The 27,453-nt window shown below is 37.4% G+C and overlaps 1 protein-coding gene across 3 annotated transcripts in view; it reads left to right on the top strand.

Annotated features, from left to right (window-relative positions):
• Positions 1 to 27,453, top strand: part of MBNL3 (muscleblind-like splicing regulator 3) — a 111,821-nt gene that overhangs the window by 36,628 nt on the left and 47,740 nt on the right. For 2 of the 3 annotated variants that reach the window (XM_011958252.1, XM_011958253.1), the window contains exon 1: positions 13,569 to 13,824. In XM_011958252.1, coding sequence (XP_011813642.1) covers positions 13,648 to 13,824 — 177 coding nt within the window. In that variant the 5' untranslated portion in view covers positions 13,569 to 13,647. Of the gene's footprint in view, positions 1 to 13,568; positions 13,825 to 27,453 lie in introns of those variants that run through there. The other variant, XM_011958255.1, reaches the window with a different exon arrangement.

Below are 27,453 nucleotides of genomic sequence, written 5' to 3'. Positions count from 1 at the left end.
GTTAACATACTACATTTACAGCCTCTAAGATTCTACTCTGCTTCAATTCTGTGAGAGAGGCTCCTTCTTCTATAACAAATATATACTCCTTGGGTTGCTTTCCAGGTTCTTCAGAAACCACCCACACATTATTTCTCTTCACCAGTATAAACCTACCATCCTAACCAACCCATGTATGCTCACCATCCTACACATGCCAGGTGCCCAGTCTGATCTTCCAGCCCTTATTCATGCTGCTTCCCTTTTCAGAAATACTATCTGCTCCTCTTGCTTTCATCTAGATCCTTCTCATTCTTTAAGGCCTAGCTCCCCTTTCTTCTTGAAAACTCCTTTGACTACTCCAGACTTTAGTGATGTTCTGTTCTCAGAACTGTCATCAGATTTGTTGTTAATGTTACCAAATTTTGTTCTTAATGGTCTGCATTGTTTGTAGACATATCATATATGTTGTTCTTACCTCCCCAACTAAATTACGGGCTTCTTGAGTGCAGAGGCAGTGCCTTAAGGTTATTCTAATTCCCAAGAAGCACGTGATACAGGTCTGTGCAGGTAGTTGGCATACAAAACATGTTTGTTGATTGATTGGTATTTTCCTATATTAACATTTTTACAGATTTTACTTGCATTGATATTAAATATTTGTTGATTGGATAAAATGAATGATGGAATATATTTCTTCATTTTCTGCTCCTCTGGCTAGTCCTCACCTGCTACCACTCACTTGAATGTACAAGTCAAAGGACAGGGCTTTTGTGTTGTTCACCTTTGTTTCCCCAGGACCTAGATCAGGGCCTGGGTCATAGTGGATGCCTGATAAATGTCTGCCGAGTATTGTCAGCAAAATCACCCCACATATATTAAATGGAATCAGTCTTGGGACCCATTTAGTATTTCATTCATCTAAAATGCTTGAGCATTATAGGATTGGACGTGCCAAGTGTGTCAAGTTCCTGTTGTCTTCAACTTGAAATCCAGTTTTTGGTGAAAGAAGACCTTTTAATGGAACTGGAATTTCTGTCACATGCACATAAGCAAGCACTTAATGAGTGTGATTTAATAACAACCATGTTTAGAATCCAAGTTTTCAGTTGTTTTATATTAAATTGGGCTAGTTTAACATATTTAAATGGTGGATTCTGGGTGTGGAGCAAGATGGTCAAATAGGAACTGCTTCGGACTGCAGCTCCCAGTGAGATCAACATAGAAGACAGGTGATTTCTGCGTTTCCCACTGAGGTACCCAGCTCATCTCACTGGGACTGGTTAGGCAGTGGATGCAACCCATGGAGGGCAAGCTGAAGCAGGGTGGGGCGTCATCTCACTTGGGAAGCAGAAGGGGTCGGGAAACTCCATCCCCTGGCCAAAGAAGCCATGAGGGACTGTGCTGTGAGGCATGGTGCATTCAGGCCCAGATACTATGCTTTTTCCGTGGTCTTTGCAACTCGCAGACCAGGAGATTCCCTTGGTTGTCTACCCCACCAGCACCCTGGGTTTCAAGCACAAAACTGGGTAGCTGTTTGGGGAGACACGGAGCTAGCTGCAGGAGTTTTTTCATACCCCAGTGGTGCCTAGAACACCAGTGAGACAGAACTGTTCACTTCTCTGGAAAGGGGGCTGAATCCAGGGAGCCAAGTGGTCTAGCTCAGCGGATCCCACCCTGCCAGAGCCCAGCAAGATAAGATACATTGGCTTGAAATTCTCACTGCAGGCACAGCAGTCTGAAGTTGACCTGGGATGCTCCAGCATGGTAAGGGGAGGGGTGTCTGCCATTACCAAGGTTTGAGTAGGCAGTTTTTCCCCACAGTGTAAATAAAGCCACCTCAAAGTTCGAACTGTGTGGAGCCCACCACAGCTCAGCAAAGCCACTATAGCCAGGCTGCCTCTCTAGATTCCTCCTCTCTGAGCAGGGCATCTCTGAAGGAAAGGCAGCAGTCCCAGTCAGGGGCTTATAGATAAAACTCCCATCTCCCTGGGACAGAGCACCTGGCAGAAGGGGAGGCTATGGGCACAGCTTCAGTAGACTTAAACATTCCTGCCTGCTGGCTCTGAAGAGAGCAGCAGATCTCCCAGCACAGCACTTGAGCTCTGCTAAGGAACAGACTGCTTCCTCAAGTGGGGCCCTGACTCCGTGCCTCCTGACTGAGAGACACCTCCCAGCAGGGGTTGACAGACACTTCATACAGGAGAGCTCTGGCTGGCATCTGGTGGGTGTTACTCTGGGATGAAGCTTCCAGAGGAAGAAGCAGGCAGCAATCTTTGGTGTTCTGCAGTCTCCACTGGTGATACCCAGGCAAACAGGGACTGAACTGGACCTCTGGCAAACTCCAGCAGACCTGCAGCAGAGGCCTGACTGTTAGAAGGAAAACTAACAAACAGCAATAGCATCAATATCAACCAAAAGGACATCCACACAAAAACCCCATCCGAGGGTCACCAGCATCAAACACCAAAGGTAGATAAATCTGTGAAGATGAAGAAAAGGCAGCACAAAAAGGCTGAAAACTCCAAAAACTAGAACATCTCTTCTACTCCAAAGGATCACAACTCCTTGCCAACTAGGGAACAAAACTGGACGAAGAATGAGTTTGACAAATTGACAGAAGTAGGCTTCAGAAGGTGGGTAATAACAAACTCCTCCAAGCTAACGGAGCATGTTCTAACCCAACGCAAGGAAGCTAAGAACCTTGAAAAATGGTTAGAGGTATTGCTAACTAGAATAACCAGTTTAGAGAAAAACATAAATGATTTGATGGAGCTGAAAAACATAGCACGAGAACTTTGTGAAGCATACAAAAGTATGAATAGCTGAATCGATCAGGCAGAAGAAGTGATATCAGAGATTGAAGATCAACTTAATGAAATAAAGTGTGAAGACAAGATTAGAAAAAAAAGAATGAAAAGGAACTAACAAAGCCCCCAAAGAAATATGGGACTATGTGAAAAGACCAAACCTAAGTTTGATTGGTGTTACTGAAAGTGATGGGGAGAATGGAACCAAGCTGGAAAACACTCTTCAGGATATTATCCAGGAGAACTTCCTCAACCTAGCAAGAAAGGCCAACATTCAAATTCAGGAAATACAGAGAACACCACAAAGATACTCCTCGAGAAGACTAACCCTGAGACATATAACCGTCAGATTCACCACAGTTGAAATGAAGGAAAAAATGTTAAGGGCAGCCAGAGAGAAAGGTCGGGTTACCCACAAAGGGAAGCCCATCAGACTAACAGTGGATCTCTCTGCAGAAACCCTACAAGCCAGAAGAGAGTGGGGGCCAATATTCAACATTCTTGAAGAAAAGAATTTTCAAGCCAGAATTTCATATCCAGTCGAACTAAGCTTCATAAGTGAAGGAGAAATAAAATCCTTTATAGATAAGCAAATGCTGAGAGATTTTGTCACCACCTGGCCTCCCTTACAAGAGCTCCTGAAGGAAGCACTAAAATATGGAAAGGAAAAACCAGTACCAGCCACTGCAACAACATACCAAATTGTAAAGCCCACCGACACTATGAAGAAACTACATCAACTAATGGGCAAAATAACCAGCTAGCATCATAATGACAGGATCAAGTTCACACATAACAATATTAACCTTAAATGTAAATGGGCCAAATCCCCCAAATAAAAGACACAGACTGGCAAATTGGATAAAGAGTCAAGACCCATCAGTGTGCTGTATTCAGGAGACCCATCTCACGTGCAGAGACACACTTACGATCAAAATAAAGGAATGGAGGAATATTTACCAAGCAAATGGAAAGCAAAAAAAAAAAAAGCAGGGGTAGCAATCCTAGTCTCTGATAAAACAAATTTTAAACCAACAAAGATCAAAAGAGACAAAGAAGGGCATTACATAATGGTAAAGGGATCAATGCAACAAGAAGAGCTAACTATCCTAAATGTATATACACCCAATACAGGAGCACCCAGATTCATAAAGCAAGTTCTTAGAGACCTACAAAGAGACTTAGACTCCGACACAATAATAGTGGGAGACTTTAACACCCCACTGTCAATATTAGATCGATGAGACAGAAAATTAACAAGGATATTCAGGACTTGAACTCAGCTCTGGACCAAATGGACCTAATAGACATCTACAGAACTCTCCACCCCAAATCAACAGAATATACATTCTTCTCAGAAACACATCACACTTATTCTTAAATTGACCACATAATTGGAAGTAAAACACTCCTCAGCAAATGCAAAAGAACAGAAATCATAACAGTCTCTCAGACCACAGTGCAATCAAATGAGAACTCAGGATTAAGAAACTCACTCAAAACCACACAACTACATGGAAACTGAGCAACCTCCTTGGGAATGACTACTGGGTAAATAACGAAATTAAGGCAGACCTAAATAAGTTCTTTGAAACTAATGAGAACAAAGACACAATGTACCAGAATCTCTGGGACACAGCTAAAGCAGTGCTTAGAGGGAAATTTATATCTCTAAATGCCCACAGGAGAAAGTGGGAAAGATCTAAAATTGACACCCTAACATCACAATTACAAGAACTCGAGATGCAAAAGCAAACAAACTCAAAAGCTAGCAGAAGACAAGTAATAACTAAGATCAGAGCAGAACTGAAGGAGCTAGAGACACGAAAAACCCTTCAAAAAAAGCAATGAATCTAGGAGCTGGTTTTCTGCAAAGATTAACCAAAAAGATACACCACTAGCCAGACTAATAAAGAAGAAAAGAGATAAGAATCAGATACAATAAAAAATGATAAAGGGGATATCACCACTGATCCCACAGAAATACAGACTACCATCAGAGAATACTATAAACACACCTCTATGCAAATCAACTAGAAAATCTAGAAGAAATGGATAATTTCCTGGGCACATGCACCCTCCCAAAGACTAAACCAGGAAGAAGTCGAATCCCTGAATAGACCAATAACAAATTCTGAAATTGAGGCAGTAATTAATAGCCTGCCAACCCCAAAAAGCCCAGGACCAGACGGATTCACAACCAAATTCCACCAAGGGTACAAAGAGGAGCTGGTACCATTCCTTCTGAAACTATTCCAAACAATAGAGAAAGAGAGACTAATATCCTCAATAAAATACTGGCAAACCTAATCCAGCAGCACATCAAAAAGCTTATCCACCATGATCAAGTCGGCTTCATCCCTGGGATGCAAGGCTATTTAAACATACACAAATCAATAAACGTAATCCATCACAGAAACAGAACAAGGACAAAAACCACATGATTATCTCAATAGATACAGAAAAGGCCTTTGAGAAAATTCAACAGTGCTTCATGCTAAAAACTCTCAATAAACTAGGTATTATTGGAACATCTCAAAATAAGAAGTTATTTATGACAAACCCACAGCCAATATCATACTGAATGGTCAAAAACTGGAAGCATTCCTTTTGAAAACCAGCACAAGACAAGGATGCCCTCTCTCACCACTTCTATTCAACATAGTACTGGAAGTTCTGGCCAGGGCAATCAGGCAAGAGAAAGAAATAAAGTGTATTCAAATAGGAAGAGAGGAAGTTAAATTGTCTCTGTTTGCAGATGACATGATTGTATATTTAGAAAATCCCATTTTCTCAGCCTAAAATCTCCTTAAGCTGATAAGCAACTTCAGCAGAGTCTCGGGATACAAAATCAATGTGCAAAAATCACAAGCATTCCTATCCACCAATAACAGACAAACAGAGTCAAATCATGAGTGAATTCCCATTCACAGTTGCTACTAAAAGAATAAAATACCTAGGAATTGAACTCACAAGAGATGTGAAGGACCTCTTTAAGGAGAACTACAAACCACTGCTCAAGGAAATAAGAGAGGACACAAACAAATGGAAAAACATTCCACGCTCATGGATAGGAAGAATCAATATTGTGAAAATGGCCATACTGCCCAAAATAATTTATAGATTCAATGCTATCCCCATCAAGCTACCACTGACTTTCTTCACAGAATTGGAAAAAACTACTTTAAATTTCATATGGAAGCCAAAAAGAACCCACATAGCCAAGACAATCCTAAGCAAAAAGAACAAGGCTGGAGGTATCACACTACCTGACTTCAAACTATACTACAAGGCTACAGTAATCAAAACAGCATAGTACTGGTACCAAAACATATATGTAGACCAATGGAACAGAACAGAGGCCTCAGAAATAACACCACACATCTACAAACATCTGATCTTTGACAAACCTGACAAAAACAAGCAATGGGGAAAGGATTCACTATTTAATAAATAGTGTTGAGAAAACTGGCTAGCCATATGCAGAAAACTGAAACTGGACCCCTTCCTTACACCTTATACAAAAATTAACTCAAGATGGATTAAAGACTTAAACACAAGACCTATAAAAACCCTAGAAGAAAACCTAGGCAATACCATTCAGGACATTGGCATGGACAAAAACTTCTTGACTAAAACACCAAAAGCAATGGTGACAAAAGTCAAAATTGACAAATGGGAGCTAATTAAACTAAAGAGCTTCTGCACAGCAAAAGAAACTCTCATCAGAGTGAACAGGCAACCTACAGAATGGGAGAAAATTTTTGCAATTTATCCATCTGACAAAGGGCTAATATCCAGAATCTACAAGGAACTTAAACAAATTTACAAGAAAAAAAACAACCCCATCAAAAGTGGGTGAAGGATATGAGCAGATACTTCTCAAAAGAAGACATTTATGTGGTCAACAAACATGGAAAAAAGCTCATCATCACTGGTCATTAGACAAATGCAAATCGAAACTGCAATGAGATACCATCTCCAGATACTGGAGAGGATGTGGAGAAATAAGAATGCTTGTACACTGTTGGTGGGAGTGTAAATTAGTTCAACCATTGTGGAAGACAGTGTGGTGATTCCTCAAGGATCTAGAACCACAAATACCATTTGACCCAGCAATCCCATTACTGGATATATACCCAAAGTATTAAAAATCTTTCTGCTATAAAGACACATGCACACATATGTTTACTGTAGCATGATTCACAGTAGCAAAGATTTGGAACCAGCCCAAATGCCCATCAGTGTTAGATTGGATAAAGAGAATGTGGCACATATATACCATGGAATACTATGCAGCCATAGAAAAGGATGAGTTCATGTCCTTTGCAGGGACATGGATGAAGATGGAAACCATCATTCTCAGCAAACTAACACAGGAACAGAAAACCAAACACTGCATATTCTCACTCATAAGTGGGAATTGAACAATGAGAACACATGGACACAGGGAGGGGAACATCACACACCACGGCCTGTTGGAGGGTGGGGAGCTAAGGGAGGGATAGTATTAGGAGAAATACCTAATGTAGATGGTGAGTTGATGGATGCAGCAAACCATCATGGCACGTGTATTCCTGTGTAACAAACCTGCACATTCTGCACATGTATCCCAGAACTTAAAGTACAATTAAAAAATAATAATGATAATAAAACTTTAAATGGCATTTATTAGCAAGTTCTTGTACTATTTAAAAATGGACACATCTTTTTTAAAAAGATGTGCCAGTAACATTATTTTATCCATTGCTAAAGTGATTTTCAAAAGAGACACTGTTGCACCTATTTTTTCCTTTTATGATTATATGTATGAACTGAGTTGGGATGTTTAATTGTTTTGTAAAATAGAATAAGTTGACTTACCTGCTTTTTGAAAAAAGACATGGAATTTACCATCCCAGGAGTATTATGAAAAAAATGCAGCAAAGCTTTAAAAATACATTAATGAAAAAGTTCTGTACTTAGGCAAAATATCCTTATTTTTTACGACCACTTTTTTTTTCTGGACAGAAGACTTGATTTTCCATAGGATGCCTATGAAATCATGGTTTCCATCTGCAGTGCTGAGTACCTCTTATATTCCTTACAGAACTTGTGGTGGACCACTAACAAAAACATGTGAGGGAAATAGAACTTGAAGCAAATCTGAAAACTTGAAGACTTTTAAATCTTGTCAACCATCCAATTCAAGCAGTGTATGGCAGGTGTGTCATATATTTGTAGAGCCAAAATAAATGGCCACAAGAAATTCAGAAGTAATACAGATGTAAGGAAAGCTTAAAATGGAAAGAAAGAAAACATTGTTTCCATTGTTTATTCAGGGGTTGATAAATGCATTTAAAGGAAGACCTCTTCAATGATTGGTTTAGGTGCCAAAAATCTTTGTGATCTTCTGGACCAGGCACTGGCAGTGTTCCTGTTATGTGCTGGTTTGTGGAGGGAAGGCAAAAGAAAGTAGGAGACAAGGAAAAAGTATAGGAAAACCGGGGCAAAAGTAGCTGATGGTAGTGGCCTTGCAAACAGCTCTAGGACAAGTTACTGTTTCCATTAGATTAGAAGAAAACATGTCTTTCTTCTCTTGTTTTACTTTCAAGACAACTTCCATGAGAAAAAAAATATGAATTCTTAAAAATAATAAAATCTGCAGTTCTTTTTTTCAAACATTACACTTAATAGAGAATCTGTTATGTATGTAATTTTAAAATATAAGTTTTTGCATTTTCCTTATGTTGTATCTTGTCTAGGACTCTCATAGATGAGCATCAATTCAAAGTCAAAGTTAACTATTTTATTTTCAAGGAAGAATACTTATGAAAGGTTTCTTCCTGTGGATTGGAGTGAAATCTCCCCCACCCTTACTCCCACCACCAGTTCAGTTTCATCATACCTATTATTGAGCAAAAACATTCCAAAGATGAACCTACTATCCAAAGACACGAACAGCAATCATCTGGGAATTTCATATTTTTATAAGATCTTGTTGCTATCAAATGGACAGGAATATTCATTCTCATATAGAGAATGAATGCACTATATATGAAGAATCCTAGGTATTGTTATCCCAATTTGAAGGCTAGGATTGTGAGAAAATATTCAACTTCACAGGTCCAATCGATTCAAAACTAACAGAGGTGGCCAAAGCTCAGTTAGCCTAGAGGGTGCCCAACTGACAAAACTCTTTTCTAGTGTCATACAACAGAAGGGTTAATGTTAAATTACCATTTAATCTTTATAATTTTCAAAACAAAAATCCTGGGGAATGCTACTCTAACCCCCAATGACAAGATAGAGCCAGCAGTGCTGAGCAAGACATGACCTTTATGCTCAAGGAGTTTAAATCTAGTAAGGGAGAAAAGGTTAAGGGGCCCAGTCAGCAAGCATGAGGAAGAATATGATAGATGCCATAAGAGTAACACAGTATTGTGGTATGGTTAAGTGGTAGAGGGGACTCTGGGGTCAGGCTGCCTGAGTTTGAACCATGGCTTGATCACCTGCTAGCTTCATGAAGTTGTGCAAGTTAAATTACTCAACCTTTCTCCACCCTCATTTCCCCATCTGTAAAATGAGAACAGTAGTTGCCCTCTCCAAGAGAAATCTGGAGGGCAGTAAGTCTCAATGTAATTCCAAGGTATTCCTTTTGATGACTTAACTTCAATGCAGTGGTGTTTGAGTGTGCGTTTAAGAGTATTCTTAAATCATAGTGCTTGGTGTATCATTCATGGTGAGTTAGAGGTTTGTGCTGAAGTCAGAATTCCTAGTGTTTACTTCCAGCTCTTCATAAATTCTAATACTCATTTTATTTCCTTGTACATCAAGTTACTTCTCTATTTAAATGAGCATAGCATGTTCCACAAGAGCAAGGACCTTATCAGTCTTGTTCAGTACCTAGAACAATGCCTGGCACATAGTAGATGCTAGATAAATGTTGGTTGAGCACAACTTATGGCAATTATGAAAATGTTGATACATCAGGCATGAATGTAATTCTGAGAACGAACCATAAGTACTCTACAAAAATGACAGGTTTCCCTTGTTTAAGATTCCCAAGAGAGATAAACAATGCTATCTATGACATTTCTCAGCTAGAATCAGTGCATGAGATTTGGAGTCAGAAGATCTTGCCTGGAGTCATGGCTCTACCATCAGGCTTTGTAACTTCGAATAAGTAATTTAACCTCTATGAGCTTCATTTCAGTCATCAGTGTTTTAGGTTATCACTCATGCTTTAGAATATTTTTGAGAGATCGAAAGATCAGTGAAATACAAGCGCTTGTAAACTGCAACTACAATAAAGTACAAATGCACTAAGAAATGGTAACTTTTCATGTTCTGCTTTAGAGGACTATAAATCTTAAGAAGCAGAACTGTATTCCTATTACTTAAGTCTAAGGAAGTGAAGATAAAGCTATATTATCCCCAAAACAAAATTGATCTTAAGAATACAGAGAAAACTGGCACTTCTCCCTGTCTTTTATACATAGACAAACAGAGCTGCATGAGAGAACTTCTCCCCATCTTTCCTCCAGCTCCCTTGAGTGTTGCACTTAGTTTCTTCTGAGTCAGCCCCTAAAATAGTTTCAGTCTGAAGGAAGACATGTGGTGGCTAGAACTGCTTTGAAGAGTTGGCCAGGGCTTCATCATAGGTTACAGGCCAAAATTTTGAAAAAGAAAAAAGAAAATTCCTTCTCCCCCTATCTCTGAATAAAATGCATGTCCAGAAGCCAGTTCTTGTTTGCATTTTTCATTTGTAAAAGTTCAGAATTCACATGTATCATTTATTATGTTTCTATACTTGGTGGACCTCTGTAGAAAAAGTCTTTCTCCAGACCCTCACTGTTTATGTTTTGAGCAGATCTTATATAGATAGATCTTTTTTTGTCATTTTCCTTCCAAATGTGTTCAGACAGACTATATAATTTAGTTGTGGGATTAGGTTGGAATATCATACTCTTCCAGAGTACTTTTCATAATACATTAAGTCAGTTACAGTGTGGAAATGAACTTACTCTTGAAATTCAACTTACTGACACTACTGAGAAAAATCTCTGGCTAAGGAGAAACTCAGAAAGTTTGGGATAACTAATCCCATCACTAGTCAGGCTGTTTTTGGTTGTCATGTCTCTTTAGACATTTTAAAATATATATAACAGCTTTATTGGAATATAGTTCACATACTATCCAATTCATCTATTTAAAGTGTACAATTCAGTGAATTGGTTATGGTATTTCAAAAATCAAGCAATCATCACCACTATCTAATTCCAGAACATTTTCATCACCCCCCAAAGGAGACTCTGTACCCATTAAGCAGTCACTCACCCTTATCCCTTCTTCCCAACCCCTGGCAACCACTAATCTATCTTCTGTCTCTGTAGATTTGGCTACTCTGAACGTTTCATATAAATGGAATCATACAATATGTGGCCTTTTGTGACAGAGTTATTTCGCTTAACATGATGTTGTCAAGGTTCATCCTTCTGGTAGCATGCCTGGGTACTTCATTCCTATTTGTGGCCGAATAACATTCCATTGTGTGGATATACCACATTTTGTTTATCCATTCATCTGTTAATGGACACTTAGGCTATTTCCACTTTTGGCTATTGTGAATAGTGTTGCTGTGAACATTCATGTACAAGGATTTGTAGGAGGATTTCTGTATCGCTTGTTTTCAGATACTTTGGGTATATACTGAGTTGTGGAAATGAAGGAACTGTCAGACAGTTTGCCACAGCAACTGTACTATTTCGTATTCCCAGCCACAATGTATGAGGGTTCAAATTTCTCCAATTTCTCTGTCTTTCAAAATTATAGTTAGACTAATGAGAGTGAAGTGGTCATCACATTGTGATTTTGTTTTGCATTTCTATCATCAGGTTATTTAAAAAATATTTTTTCCTAGAAGTCATTTGCCTGCAACGTCAACCCTCTAGAACATGGTCCTGCATGTAACTTGATGCAGAAGGGCCCCCAAAGAAGTAAGAGCAGTCATAGAAGATGCAAGAAAGCTCTGCATCTTGTTCCATAGGCCCCTCATTCAGTGGGTAACTAATTGTTATTCAACATTCATGACTGGCTATTAGGTTTTTCGGAAGAGAGCTGGAAAATTCACTGTGGTAGATATTGTGACAGTCAGATAAGTGGCAGTGGATATGACAATTAGTCTGCCACTTAAAGATGAGAACTATTAAACTTCCTAATATATTAATAGTCCCAATTCTTTAATTAGAGGCCAAATTATATTTGATATTTTTTAAGAAGGCAAAGTTACATAGAATACATTTTAGAATGATTTCCATAAAGAATGATTCAGAGAAAAACATGTTTTGCTCTTGAGTAGGTAAGCTTGCTTGAATTTTCTAGGTACTTAATTTCTCAATGATATTTGAAAAGTCAGGTGACATTGAATTTCATCTTGAATATAGAAAAGACAAAGAGAAGATTGAGATTTTGTAAAGTTGTTGAAAATATTGTCCAAAAAATTAAATGAAATACTTTTAAGAACTTTAATCTCACTTTTTGATGAAGTTAACAGTTATTTGATTTTTCTAATACTCAGAACTCACTTTTGCATTAGTGCTATTTCAGTATGTGTTTATGGCATATGCCAGTAAATTAACCTTTCCTGTATCTTTTCAGCTGTTGCTAGAAATTATAGCTGGTTCACACTGAGTTAAACTGCATACTTTAAAGCTGCATAATATTTAATCTATTTCATTAAACAGCCCATTCTGTCTCACTTGTTTGTATATGCTGAAACCTTCTTCTGAGTTGCTCCAATTTCCCTTCAGAGACTAAGGAGCCTACACACACACACACACACACACACACACACACACACAAATATCTTTTCAAATGACTTTTTTCTTTATCTGGAGCACATTTTACATTTCCATCCTCCACCCCACCTCATGTGAGGTTGTTGCCCAGTCTTGTACTACAACAGTAAATCTAAGCAGTTGCTTGCTTTTACTATACAGTTTTATACTGGGAAATGCCCTTTTTATTGACAATGGCTGACTGTACTATGTTGCACTGTCAGTATCTAGATGCTTCCTGTTTTAAATAGGATATAGTTACTTCTTTTCCAAATCTAGAGTTTGAAACGGAAGCATTGTATTATTTTAGCTAATTTTATTTATTTTTTTCTTGCAGGTTCTGAAAAGTGCCTTTTCTGAAAACTCTGCTGCTTGGATTCTACTCTAGAGCTGTCTCTTTATAAACCCCTCTCCCTACCATACCGTTCCCTGCCCTCTCCACCTCCCCTCCGAACCTGGTGTGCTTGTAGTTTACTGTCAGCAGCTGGTCCATTTCTTTTTTCTGTGATTCTCAATTTTCTTAGTCATTTTCCCTCCACTTGATTTTGCAACAAAACTTTTTTTGGGTTCTAACATCCTTCCCAATCTTATTATTTAAAGCTAATAAATAGAGAGAAAAACTTTTCTCCCCCTGATCTGAGACCATTCCAGAAATTGAAGGGCAGCCAGCAGCATATGTTTTTTACAAGAATAATTGAAAACATCAACTGCAGAGCACAGAATTCTTTTGAAAGTCTGCTGGTTATTTCACATAAATTCGGCAAAGGAACAAAATAAAGCATTCATTATCTTAACAGTTGGCTTCTTAGGAGTTGGTCTCTAATTTGATTTTTAGTTATTCTGATAGTTTTTATGATTGGCTTTTTGTTTGACTAGACCAGATTTGACTTTAATGAAAACCTAAGTGTTAACAAATAGACGTTTCACCAAAGCAACCTGTTATCTCTTCACACTTAGTTTGAATTCATTTTTAATCCTTTAATAGTCCACAATAATATTGTCCTAAAGAGGGTACATTGGATTTTAATTTTGCTTTCAATATGACGGCTGTCAATGTTGCCCTGATTCGTGATACCAAGTGGCTGACTTTAGAAGTCTGTAGAGAATTTCAGAGAGGAACTTGCTCTCGAGCTGATGCAGATTGCAAGTTTGCCCATCCACCAAGAGTTTGCCATGTGGAAAATGGTCGTGTGGTGGCCTGTTTTGATTCTCTAAAGGTGAGTCCCATCTGAATGCACATAATTTAAATTTGTTGATTTCTGTGTTTTTTGAAATATGATGTGCTTTGAAATGAGTAGAATTAATAATAGCATGAAAGTGATAAATTTTGTTTTTTTTTTTTTAAAAAAAAAACAGAATGGCAAGATAGAAGGTCTTAAAGTCAGAATGGCTTAACGACAAAAATGTCTTAATTCTTTGTGTTTGTAGAGCTAAGCCAAGTCTAAAGCTCATTCCACCAAAGACCACTTACCACTTATCAAAACAGATACACTTAAAGAATAAAAATTGAATAATTTTTGTAGGAGTGAGGGATTGTAGTCTTGCTATCATTTACTTTTTTATATATGATTTAGATGTTACAGTGATCATAATCCTCATGTAACCTAGAGAAGCCCTTCACTGAATTATAGCTTATTATCCGTAGTACCAAAATGCACTTGGGAGGGACCAGTCAGCTTTCAGAGGATAAATAAGGTCAGACTGAGGGAGTATAAGGTTTCCAGAAGGAAAATTATAGCATTTTGAAGTATCTCAAAGTATATTTTGAACCTTTAACTTAAACATATTGCTATAAAACTAGGTTCACTTAATTTTCCTCCTGGACAGCTGATTGACCAATTTCAGATTTGTGAGTATATTTTGTAAGGAAAGCCCTATTACCAAAGTCGTCAAGCCTGAGTATTACGTACTAGATTATAAACAAAATATGAGGGCAGATGAGGTATTATATAGGACAGGATGTATATGATTGCAGAAAAAGAAAATGTACTCATTTTCATGTTTTATTCATAGTTATCCTTAAGGATAAAAAGTACAAATTAAAACACAGAAGCAATAAATGGTAATGGATTTCTGGTTTAATTAATAAGATTTGCTACAATGCATTTGAGATTTTTTTCAAAATATGTCAAAATGAATTAAGCTTAACAAGAACCTTTTCAGTTTCTTGATATTGTTTTACCCTCATCATGACCAGTGACCAATTTTACCTCATTAACATTTTTATTTATGGCTGCATTGGCTAACAGAGATTCATCCCTTAGTGTGATGGTTTCCTCAGGAAACATTTTCTTAAGCGATACACAGGTTAAGTATCTCTTATCTGAAATGCTTGAGACTGAAAATGTTTTTGTTTTTTTTGATTTTGGAATATTTGCATATCTATAAAGAGATATCTTGGGGATGGGACTCCAGTCTAAACATGAAATTTACGTTTTACATATACTTTTTACACATAGCCTGAAGGTAATTTTATACAACATTTTGAATAATTTTGTGCATGAAACAAAGTTGTGTACATTCAACTATCAGAAAACAAAAGCGTCATTATCTCAGCCACCCATGTGACATCATATTGGCACTTAAAAATTTGAGGCTTTTGCAACATTTTATACTTCAGGTTTTCAGATTAGAGACGCTCAACCTGTACTACTTAAGGAGTTACTTTTACTTATTTCATGATTACTAGTTTGCTTTTTTTTTTTTTTTGCAGACCATTCCATTTTAAGAATACAAACTTGTTATTGTAAAGATTAAGGTAATTCCTACCATTGAAAATCTCTGAATTACCTTTATTTGTGGTAGACATTATGACTAAAGAACTTATTTTGTTTTCTTCATTTTGGTTTCATTTAAGTTTCATCTACAATTATTTTGTGTATTATTTAAATCTGCTGCTACAGGATTGGGCATTACCTTGAAGTGGAAAAGAGTGCTGAGTTAGTTGGGGGAAAAATGAGGTATCTTTCATCCAGTCCATATAGAGGGTCAGGAACTGCAGTAGGAACTTTGCATGTGCTGTTTCAGGAGATCTGGGGTACACTCCCAGCCTCTGTATCTGACCTCGGGCAACTTAACCTCACAATCTTTGAGTGACTTCATCTCTTAACAGATAGGTAATATCTTCTCTACCTAACTTCTGTGATTATTGTGGAGACTGCAGTAAGCTAGTACAAATGGAAAACCACGTATCACTATAAAAGTGAATTAAATAAAAGGTTTTCTTCCTATCAACTAAATGTTTGTTGGAGACATTCTTTAATAAAGTTCTATTTAGTTAGGGTTTATTATTTAAAATTACAAACTCATGTTCTAAAGGTACATGACAAAATCTAGTTGCTGTGTGATATTAGTTGTTTAAGCTAAGTATAACTGTTTTGTGGTTACTCTGATATAGAGTTCCTTGCAGGCTTTGTAAATTCTATCTTTCCAAACATCATAGAATGTGAAAGGAGATGTGTGATCTTCCTATTAATTAATAAACTCAGGTCAGTAATTCCATTTAAAGGCAAAAGAGTGCTATAAACTAAACATTTTGAAGAAAAGTACTAGGGAAGGTGACTGTTTACAAAATGCATAGTGCACTACAACTTTAGAGCTTGGAAAGTATTTAATTCAGAGACAAAATAGATAATGGCCAATGAATATTAATAAGCCACTTAATTATTTAAATAAGTTGTCTACTCACTGTATCTAGTATTTTTAAAGTAATGTTTGCATCATGTTAATATCCTGATGACCAGTCACAAAGGGTAAAGATGATTTACATAATCCTAACATTCTCATATTTTTGTGAAACCCTTAATATTTCAAATATATAAAGCCTTTCAAACAATTATTTAATTTGCCGTTTAGATAGCACATTAATCACAGTTCCATGTCTGCACAAGAGCTTTGTAGTTCTTATCCATGACATGCATGAAAGTTAAATTAAGCTGAGGGCAATTGACCTGTGTGCATTGCACTAGTATCATATCTATAATGCACAAATAACATACTTCAGTGGTTACTGCAGCATTTCCTACTTCTCCTGAGTTTTCATAATTGAAACACTGTTGAACTTCATCTGTGTACTATTTCTTCTCTCATGAGTGATTAAATAACTGAAGCAATCATTTGATGAGTTTTGGGCTGCTGCTTTTGTTTTTGTTTTGTTTTGTTGTTGTTGTTGTGTAAGAATTCTATTAGTACTAGCTACTCTACCAGATGATGGTTATTGCCTTAATAACAGGTACAACAGATACAATGTTCTAACTCACCTTGTAACGAGGGAATATTATGAAAATAACACCATCCTGGCTAACATGGTGAAACCCCGTCTCTACTAAAAAAAATACAAAAAACTAGCCGGGCGAGGTGGCGGGCGCCTGTAGTCCCAGCTACTCAGGAGGCTGAGACAGGAGAATGGCGTAAACCCGGGAGGCGGAGCTTGCAGTGAGCTGAGATCCGGCCACTGCACTCCAGCCAGGGCGACAGAGCGAGACTCCGTCTCAAAAAAAAAAAAAAAAGGAAAGAAAATAAGAAGGGCAAATTGGATGACTGATTGTGTATTGTGCTGAAGTGCTGTGCCTATCAATCCATGAATGTTGAGTGCTCAGTGATGAAGGCAGCACCATCTTCAAATGGAAATCTAGTGTAGTCCATGGATTAATTTCCAGCTACGTAGAATGGTCTGATATCATGTTGGTATGCAGCTGTTTTTGACTCCGTTGCCTTGTGGACTGGGCATAATCTGTCTCCAAAGTTCTCTTTAAGTATTACTTAATCCATTCTATGCCAATTTCTTGATATTACAGTTTGCTATTGATCTAGGTTGGTGTTTTTAGTGAATGTTCCTTGGATTTAACGAAGAGTCATCATTTTTAAAACGAAATCAATCTTTGTGATTGTTTTCATAGCCAAGTTATTCTGCTTCAGCAATATCATGATGTCTAGAACCTTTTCCTCTATACTTGAAGCAATGTGTTATCAGTCACTTTTTATCGAGGAAGGATATAAATGTTGTCATTATTTCATTATGACAGATCAACACCCATCACATCTGCCCACCTCTCTTACCACTTTGGGTAGTTTTGTGCCACGAATTTCCTGGTAAAGGCCATAGCAGCAGACATAGTTAGAGGATACTCAAGCTAACCTATATACATTCCTTAAAAAATGGAAACTGGGTGAGGAATGCACATAAAACAGTCACATCCCGTGTCTTCAAAAGCACATATGATCACAAGAAAAATAATATTTTGACAAGTGAAACCTGTTGTATAAGCATATGGATATGAATCTATCCTTGTAGGTCAAACTGACCTGAGTTACCAGTATATTCTGTAATAGCACCACTAGTCACAGCAGTTTTCATTAGTTTAAAATTTGACTATTTTTGACTGAATACTTACTTATCCCTATTTGCTAAGGGAAAGTTTACCAGAAACTAGACTCCTAGCAACGCAATCCCAAGGGTCACTGGATTATGCAAGACTTAGCACCATTTATCAGCTCCATCAGAGAGGTCTGTCTACACTATAAAGACACATAAGCAGCACCTGTCATCCTGAGAGTCAAGGAAAATAACATTTTATTTAAGGATCTCTATTTTCTATGATGCTAATCTTTAAAAGGAAGTATCTTTGACTGGTAAAAGTCAATGCTATTTTGAACATTTCAAAAACCTCTTTTGAAAGGAAAATAGAATTGTAATTATAGGTTGGTGCGGAAGTAATTGTGTTTTTTGCCATGAAAGCAATGGCAAAAACTGCAATTACTTCTGCACCAACCTAATGGTACCCAAACAAATACATATTGATAGTTCAGCCTCACCTTTAAACATTTTATTTTGAAAAATTAATAATTTTAGGCTTACAGAAAAGTTACAAAAGTAATACAGAAAACTCCTGTATACTTTTTATCCAGATTCTCCTAATGTCAACAACTTACATGCCATGCATTGCACAGTTATCAAAACCAGGGAATTATCACTGGTACAAGATTCTTAAGTAAACTAGAGAACTTATTTGAATGTCACCAATTTTCTTCCTAATGTTAGTTTTCTGTTCCGGGATCCAATCTAGGATCCCATGTGGCATTTATTCCTCATATCTCCTTAATCTCCTCCAACCTGTGACACTTTCTCAGTCTTTCCTTGTCTTTCATGACCATGACACTGAGGATGAATACTGGTCAGTTATTCTGTAAAATACATCTTACTTTGTGCTTATTTAATGTTTTCTCATGATTAGACTGAGGTCATGTGGTTTTGGCAAATAAAAAAGAAACCCACACACAGAAATGATGTGCGTGACATATGAGGGTATGTGATGTTGATATATCTTATTCATTATGTTAACTTTAATCACTTGGTTAAGGTGTCATCTACTGGGTTTCTCCACTGTAAACATGACCAGTTTTTCTTTTGTAAAAACTGTTAACTGTGTCTCCCATTTATTCATCATCCCCTACAATATGCCATTGATCATAATGGGCATCCCAATATCCTAGATGTTAAAAAGTGAACAAGTGTCCATCTTAGAAGTGATTGGTAATGTACTTCTGTAATTATGGTCAATCAAGAAAGAGAGCAAGGGAAAATGGACCAAGAGCGTGACAGAGAAAATAGCAGCAACAAGTCACCGGAAAGACAGAACACTGGAGAGTGAGAAGTCCTAGAAGTGGTGTGATATATGTGTGCCTATCATACACTCCTGCAGAGTGTGACAGCTGTCCCCTTCTGGTTCACGGCCTTGGGACTTAGCCATGAACCAGAAACAGTCCCTGTCTCCATGGTACAGACATTCTCATTGGGAGTTGGAGGAGGAGCAGGTAAAAAATAATTAAATATTCAGGATAACAATATATTGTCAGGTGTGAGGAAAGGGTGCAGAGAATGACAGGGGCTACTGTTTTATATATAGTGATCAGGAGGCCTCCAATGAGGTAACCTTTGAGGAGAGGCATGCAGGAGATGAGGGGACAGTGAAGAGGATTTCTAAGAACACTCCAGGCAAGGAGAATGGCGACAGCTTAGGCCCTGAAGCTGGTGGCGGCCTGGTGTGTGTGAGGAAACTCAAGGTCACCAGTGTGGCTGGAGGAGAGCGGTGAAGGGGGAGGGCAGTGGGAGATGAGGGCAGAGAGGTCCTGGGGGTGGGGAGATCAGGTGGGGCTCTGTGTATCCTACTGAGGACTTTGGATTCTGTTCCAAGAGCTTGAAAGATTGACATAATCGGGGGAAAGCAAGCCCACACAAAGCAGAGGTGTCTATTCTTTATATTTTTTAAATGGAAAAGAGAATAATTTCCACGAAGACAAATAACTCCTGTTTATAGGTAAAGTAGAAGTCAAACAGTGCCCAATCCCTATTCTTCACTCCCTTCTTTCTATGACTTGTACATCAACTAGAGTTCATACCCCAGTGATGGGGGATTATCAATAAAGAAATCTCATGTGAGGAAAGAGTTAACATAGCAGGTTTGGTGGCTTACTCTTTGCATGTCTCCAAGGGAAACCTTAACTATCCCCTGGGAATGTGGCCACCATTCATTTTGTCACTGATTGGTTATTGTGTTGTATACACCTGGAACAATGGACCATGACATAACAACTTGTCAGGGTTGCTTTGCTCAAGATCAAGATTGATGACTGATTCATTGTTAGGGTCCTGGATTACAGTTGCCATGGCCAGTTGGTAGCAGGCTGTGCATATGTGATCAGGGCCCATCTGCACCTCAGACCTTGAGACTAGAACTGGGCTTCCCAGGATGGAGACATTCCATACATGCCTCTGTAGTTTGTTACTAGAGAGAGAGAGTCCTTGTGCGTGTGGCTTCAAATTAGAAAGAACATTGGAAGCTTGTGCTGGGCTTCTCTTGACTCTAGTGATACATTTAGTTTTCCTGTTACTTTTCCTCTGTATTCCATGCTGTGTAAGTTGCTTTGAGTCTGTGAGTCCTGGCAAATGTCAAAGAAGCTTTTCTGTACATTATTATTTTTTGTACATTATTTGCTTGATTCTTTTTTTTACATTTTTATGTTTTTTTATGAGAAGGGCTTGTTCATTTTGTTTCTATTTTTTTAAAGTTTAATTTTTGAATGGATATTGTCATAATTCAAAAATTTATAAAAACAGTCATCAACTGATGACTACATCAACAAAATGTGGTATATACATACAATGGAATATTACTCAGCCACAAAAAGGAACAAAGTACTGATCCATGCTACAACATGGATGAACCTTAAAAACATGATGTTAAGTGAAAGAAGCCAGACATAAAAGGTCACATATTGTGTTATTGCATTTATATGAAACATCAAGAGTTGGCAAATCCACAGAGACAGAAAGCAGATTAGTGGTTGCCAGGGTCTTGTGAAGGGCAGTAGATGGGTGAGCAAGGGATGAGGGGTATGGGAATTAACTGCTAATGGGTACAAGGTTTTTTTTTTGTACGGATGATGAAAATGTCTTGGAACTAGATAGTGGTGATAGTTACACAACTTTGTATATAAATGCGTTAAAAACTGCTGATGTGTACACTTTAAAAGGGTGAGTTTTATGATTTGTGAATTATACTCAATGAGAAAGTTTAAGAAAATTCAACGGTAATAGAGTATGCAGTGAACTTTTCTCCTCGTCTCTTTTTCCCAGTTAATCAGTTGACCTCCAAACTGATATTTTGGTTTTCCCTCTCCCATAGATATTATATATATATATACACACACACACACACACACATATGAGCAAATATATCCATATTTATTTTCCATTTTTACACAAATAGTAGCATACTGTTTTCCTCCTTGCTTTTTTTAAGTTTAAAATATTAATTGTAAAAGATGGGAAAAGCTTTGTCATGCTGACACTAATAAATAGAAGCCTGGAGGTGCTATATTTATAATAAAGATAAAAAGAATTGCACACAAATACAGGATTCTAGTTAGTAAATCTGTTCCTCACAGGCATATGTAAGTATGTGGATACTGAGGTTGAACAAATAAATGTATATAGAGTAGAAAATGAGAGCCTGTTTTCTCACTGTCAGAGAAAAAAAGTTAAAAGGGGAAGGTTAGGATGAATGCTGTGGTGTGGATTAGAAAGGACACATGAGTATGTATACAGATAGATACAGGAATAGATATTGATCTATGTGTATGCATGGGTTATTATGTACGCTTTCATTTCCCAGCTCTGTCTAGGGAGGACCTAGAAGCAATTAACACCCCAACAGCAATAAGCATACCTAGCACCCACATCTTTGTGTCTAATATCATTCTCCAATAACGGAACTAGGGATCTTTGGAATAATGGCTGATTCTGGACAGAAGCAGGGAAAATAAAAGATGAGGCTGTAATGTCTTTTGGTGTAAGAATATAAGAAAGTGCTAGAAAAAGGGTGGGGGCATGAAAGAGAGCACAGTAGCCAATCTGAAGGAGCTCCCAATGACTGAAATTGGAATAACTTGGGAAAGAAACTAAATGATGATAGTATTGAATTATAGCCCATAGAATAAAATAGATGCCCGTGAGTCCATAGTTTACAAAAAAAAAAAAAGAATAAATGGATAAGTTGGGGAGAAGGGACAACTCCTCCTTACAGAAGAATTCCAATTAATAAATGGAGAACAAATGAAGGAAACACAAAATCACTAGTAGGCAAATGCCATGGTAATAGTGGTTGCAGGCAAGATCCACTGATACATGCTGAAATCAGTGGGTAAAAGTTGGAGGAGAAAGAGGATATTTGCATTGTCCCAAAGTATTTCTCCCAGGATATTTATCAATTAAAAGTGAAAAATAGACCAGGCATGGTGACTGGCTCATGCCTTTAATCCCAGCACTTTGGAGGCCAAGGTGGGAGGATCTCTTGAGGCCAGGAGTTTGAGACCAGCCTGGGCAATATAGCAAGACCCTGTCTATACAAAACATTTTTTAAAAAATTAACTGGGCATAATGGTGCATGCCTGTAGTCCCAGGTACTCAGGAGGCTGAAGCAGAGGATCGCTTGAGCCTGGGAGATTGAGGCTGCAGTGAGCAGTGATTGTGCCACTGCACTCCAGCCTGGGCAGCACAGCAAGACCCTGTTTCTAAAATAAATAAATAAAGGGAAAATAGTCACTTTACAGTGGAGAAACCCAGCAGATGCCACTTTAACCAGGTGTTTAAAGTTAACATAATGAGTGATAAGATATAGCAATATCACCTACCCTTAGATAGAATACACATCATTTCTGTGATGTTCCTGCCAAAAAGACATGGTTTTCATATAATCATGAGAAAACATTCAACAAACACAAAGTGAGAGGCATTTTACAGAATAAATGACCAGTACTCATCCAAAGTGTCATGGTCATGAAAGACAAGGAAAGACTGAGAAAGTGTCATAGATTGGAGGAGACTAAGGAGAAGTGAGGAATATATGCCATGTGGGAACCTGGATTGGATCCTAGAACAGAAGAACATTAGGAAGAAAATTGTTGACATTCAAATAAGGTCTCTTGTACCAGTGTTAATGTCCTGGTTTTGGTAATTGTGTTATGGTTATGTAAGTTTTTAACAGTAGGGGAATTCTGGGTGAAGGGTATACAGGGACTCTAGGTATCATTTTTGCGATTTTTTTTTGTAAGTTCAAAATTATTTCAAAAAGAAGTTATTTAAAAGTTAGCTTTTTTAGTCTGTCCTTTGAGGCTCAGAAATATTGTCGGGTATTGTTTCTTTTCATTTTTATTCTTAAAAAAAAACTTTGAGTATGGGGATGAGAAAACTCTAAAATCCATGTCATGACTGATCATGAGATTGCCCGCCCCCGACAAAAGCTTGATGACTCAGATAACTTAACAGTTAAGAAAGCACTCATACATATAAAAGCACTTCACAAACCTAGCAAATGAATAATTTTGGCTGTAGAAGGAAGAATGTTCAGTTCAAAATTGTTGCCATTTACAGTTGGGTAAACTGGCGATCCGTTGAGGGAGAGTTACTTGACCTAGTTCACATATGCAATTATCAAAAGAGCTTGATGACTCCAGCGTTCTTCCAATCATTATTCGGTCTTCTTTCCTATGGAGGAGAAGGAAATGGAGAAAACATCAATTAGTCTATTGCTTTAGTAAACCAAAAGCATCCAGCTCTTATCACAGTCATGCTGCCCCACAGGACATTGGGACTGTCTGTGAAGTTTTGTGGCTCTTCTTTACTTTTTGCACTTAAAAGTGCAAAGTGAGGGGTGGAGAGCCAACTTTTCCTTTGCTAATCCCTCCCTCTTTTATTGTTTCTGATTCATGATAATTTAGATTAAGACTTTATTAATCTTCATATTTAGTTCATGGACAATTACTTGGATAACTTGTTTTGAAAATAGGGCAGAAGAGAAGAATTTTTAGACAAAGTTACCTAACTCTGTGGTACTAAATTTCACTTAATTGATGAATATCAGAACATTGAGCTGTCTCTGCTCCCTTGTCCATCCTTCTCCCCAAACACCGCATTGTTGAGTTTGCTGACCAGAACTGGGGATTATAACTGTGGCTGCGTATCACATCTTCACTGCATAAAACTCACTGATGTCTGATTCTGTTATATTCTCATTAGTACGATGCCCTGGCCAACGAGGAAGAAACCTGTCATAGATCAGCTGAAATACTGCAGTAGCAATTCAGCCTTATTATGGGTCAAGTATTTTGTACAATAATTTAGAATCTAATCCAACTTATTTAAAGTGTTGTTTTATGGGATCATAGCTCAAAATCATTTCTTCCTGGCCAAGTTGTAATTGGGCATCTAGTGAGAAAAGACTTGGGCTAGGGCCAGGCATGTATTCCCCAACCAGTATTTGATGATACCGTTAATACTGACCCTTTGCTATAGGAGCTCCATTAAGTAGGAGAGATTTGGAAATTTGAAATTTGAAAACTATTTTATGTCAACTATTTTGTCTAGAAGAAACTCTTAGATGTTAGGGTAATATACATCTGATCCTACTTGGTTAGTAAATAATCTCTTCATGTAGCATAGCTGAAATGGAGTCTTTTTCTCCATATCAGATTTTTTTGAAATGTGTATACAAGGTACTTCTGTGCATCTGGAAATAGCAATTAGTTCTTCTAGGAACATGACGTTATTCATAGAACATTGTTTACTTACTGTTCTTTTTGCCCTTGCAGATGACCTTTCTGCATGTACCATCTTTGGGGTGACCTTTGTTTTCCTCTATCTCAGTGTGTCACTTGGTCCCTGACTTATGGGGTTATATATTCCAGAGGAATCTGAGCTGTCTGCTATTTTCTCTAAATACTCTTTTTTTCTTCTTCAGTGTTTATTCTGCTGCATAATTGGTCTTCAGTTTCTTAAATTTATGGGTTTTTTTTTTTTAATTTTTGATGTCTAATCCAGATTTGCAGTCCTGCTTGGGTTTTCAATGTTTTTATTTCTGTGCCTTCAATTTTCACCCCAGGGTCAAGTTTTACTGCTAGATGTCATTACAAGTTTGTCTCACATTTTTTGCCATCTTTCTTGATACTGTTTTCTTTGAAGTCAGTAAACAATTCCATTTGTTTTTCATCCTTTTATTTTCTAAATGATCTCCAGTATTTGAATTGAATCATGTTGTATCTAGAGATAGAGTAAATCATTTTTCAGTATCTTGTTTATGATGAGTTTATGTAAAATTGCTTAATGTCATGTCTAATCTGTTATTTAGTTAAGTAGATATGGCTATAGAATCTATCTGTTAGAAACAGTTTTGCAGCCATAACTCAGTCATAGGCATTTAAATGTATGCCTTAAATTGGATTTTTGTCTATCATAAATACGTTTTTTTTTCTGTTGAAGCTCAAATTTTTTTAACCCACTGGAAATTGGTAAAAAATAAATTAGGCTTTGCTTCTACCTATATTCTTATGAGTAGATAGTGGACAGTGAAGGCAGTTTCCACATTGAAAACTGTACAAAAATTTGAAAATGTAAAGTCCACAGTAATATAAATGTATTTCAGATGACAAATTCCCTTTAATTCCATTAAATATGACAAAAACCAAGACATGTCCTATGTATCAGCCATGATTTGTTAGCTAACTAACTGAATGGTAGTAATGTTCTAATTTCTGTCTTAGCATGCAAAAATACAAACAGAAAACCTTTTTCTGTGACTTTAAACTCTTTAACCATCTTTTATAGACAGTGAGTAGATGACACTGTAGTATCAATAATCTCTTAGCTCCAAATACTTTTTAGAGGTCTCATTTTTAAAAAACCACATTGTTTTAAGACCACATTGTCACACTGTCTTAATATCTTTGTTCATCCACCTATTTGTGAAAGATAGTGAAACTGAAGTAATAATTTGAGGATTTTTAATAGCTCCATGTACTCTGTGTTCTTGTTTTAAATATTTCACAAATACCTATCCTAGGAGTCGTTCCACTTTACAAACTTAATTTTTTCCAGCTTTTATAAAAATGTAATTTCTAGAGTTTCTGCAATTTCCTGGTTATGTTACTTTTTTTTACTAACCAAAAAAAGTGTTCTATATAGAAACAAATTCAGTCTTAACTTCAGTGTTACTAAACATTTTTTAAAACCATAGCCATCCTTAATCTCCCAGCACCCCACTGTAGGAAGAATTTGACTTTGGAATATTGTCTCATTTTTCAAAGGAGCCTGATAAGTAGTTTTGGAAAATGCCTTTTTCTTGGGTGAACCCTAGATGTAACCACTGAAAATATCTGAAATGAAACGTTCTATCAGCAAGTGGCATAAACACTGAAAATGCTGCTTTGTCACACATAACAGTTCTAACAAGGGCTCCTTATGTGGCCTTGAGCAAGTCATGGGAATCCTACTACCTCTGTTTCTCTTCATATGAGAGCAAGCAGCAGCACTGAATTTATAAGACTATTTGGTTGTGGTTTCCTAGAAGGATTTTTATAAATGTCAGGGGTTATTTAATTCTGAAAGTCCTGTTAAATCCATTAAGAATTGTATGTACATTCAATTCCCCAAAGAAATGATTCATTCAACAAACATTTATTGCAATCTCTTACTTGTTAGGCATTGGGCTCAGTAATGTGGAGAATACAAAGTTAGGAAAGACGTGGTTCTTGCCTGACCTTTTAGTAAGAGGTTGCTTGTGTTATATGCCATAAGCCAGATACAAACTAACAGCTAAAACAGTCCAAGGACACAGGTAGGGACTGGGATTATATCCAGCAGTGGTGGCTAAAGATGCAGTCATGGGAGAGACACTGTTTGAGGTGTTCTTTGAAGAAGGAATAGGAAGGTATTCCAGGCAGAAGGGATAACCTGAGCAAAGATAGAAGGGGAAAACTGTGATATGTTTGGGGAGTCAAATGTTAAGTCAGAATGGCTGAAGCATGAGAAATGACACTATCAGCTTGTGCAAAAAAAATGATAGAAAAAAAAGACTGACAGGAGGAAGTACCTCTTAGAAAGCTGTTGAAGTATTGAAGGTATGAAATACTAAGGTTTTGAATTAGGTGGTCATGGTGGGAAGGAAAAACTAGTGATGGAATTGAGATGCAGATGAATCCTACATGGTTAAGTAGAAAGGAGTGGATATTTCCCTCCAGCCTACTGACCTTGTGCTCATCTTAACATCAGATTTCTTTGAAGTTGCAGTGAAAGTCTGCCATACTTTTTGTTTTGTTTTGCATTAGATGCTATCTTGTCCACCATCATATCTTTTGTGCCTAGTACATGTTAGGACTTGGAAAAATATTTGTTGAATGAAACATGAGATTGTTGAAACACTTTGAGAGAGGGAGAATAAATATGGGCTCAACTGAGAGGTACACAGAGATCTCTTCACCTACAGTTGTAATTTCACTCCCAGTTCAGTTTTTAC

This window comes from Colobus angolensis, unplaced genomic scaffold, assembly GCF_000951035.1.
Source record: "Colobus angolensis palliatus isolate OR3802 unplaced genomic scaffold, Cang.pa_1.0 Scaffold463, whole genome shotgun sequence".
Lineage (NCBI taxonomy): Eukaryota > Metazoa > Chordata > Mammalia > Primates > Cercopithecidae > Colobus > Colobus angolensis.
This window is presented reverse-complemented; position numbering and strand designations above follow the sequence as displayed.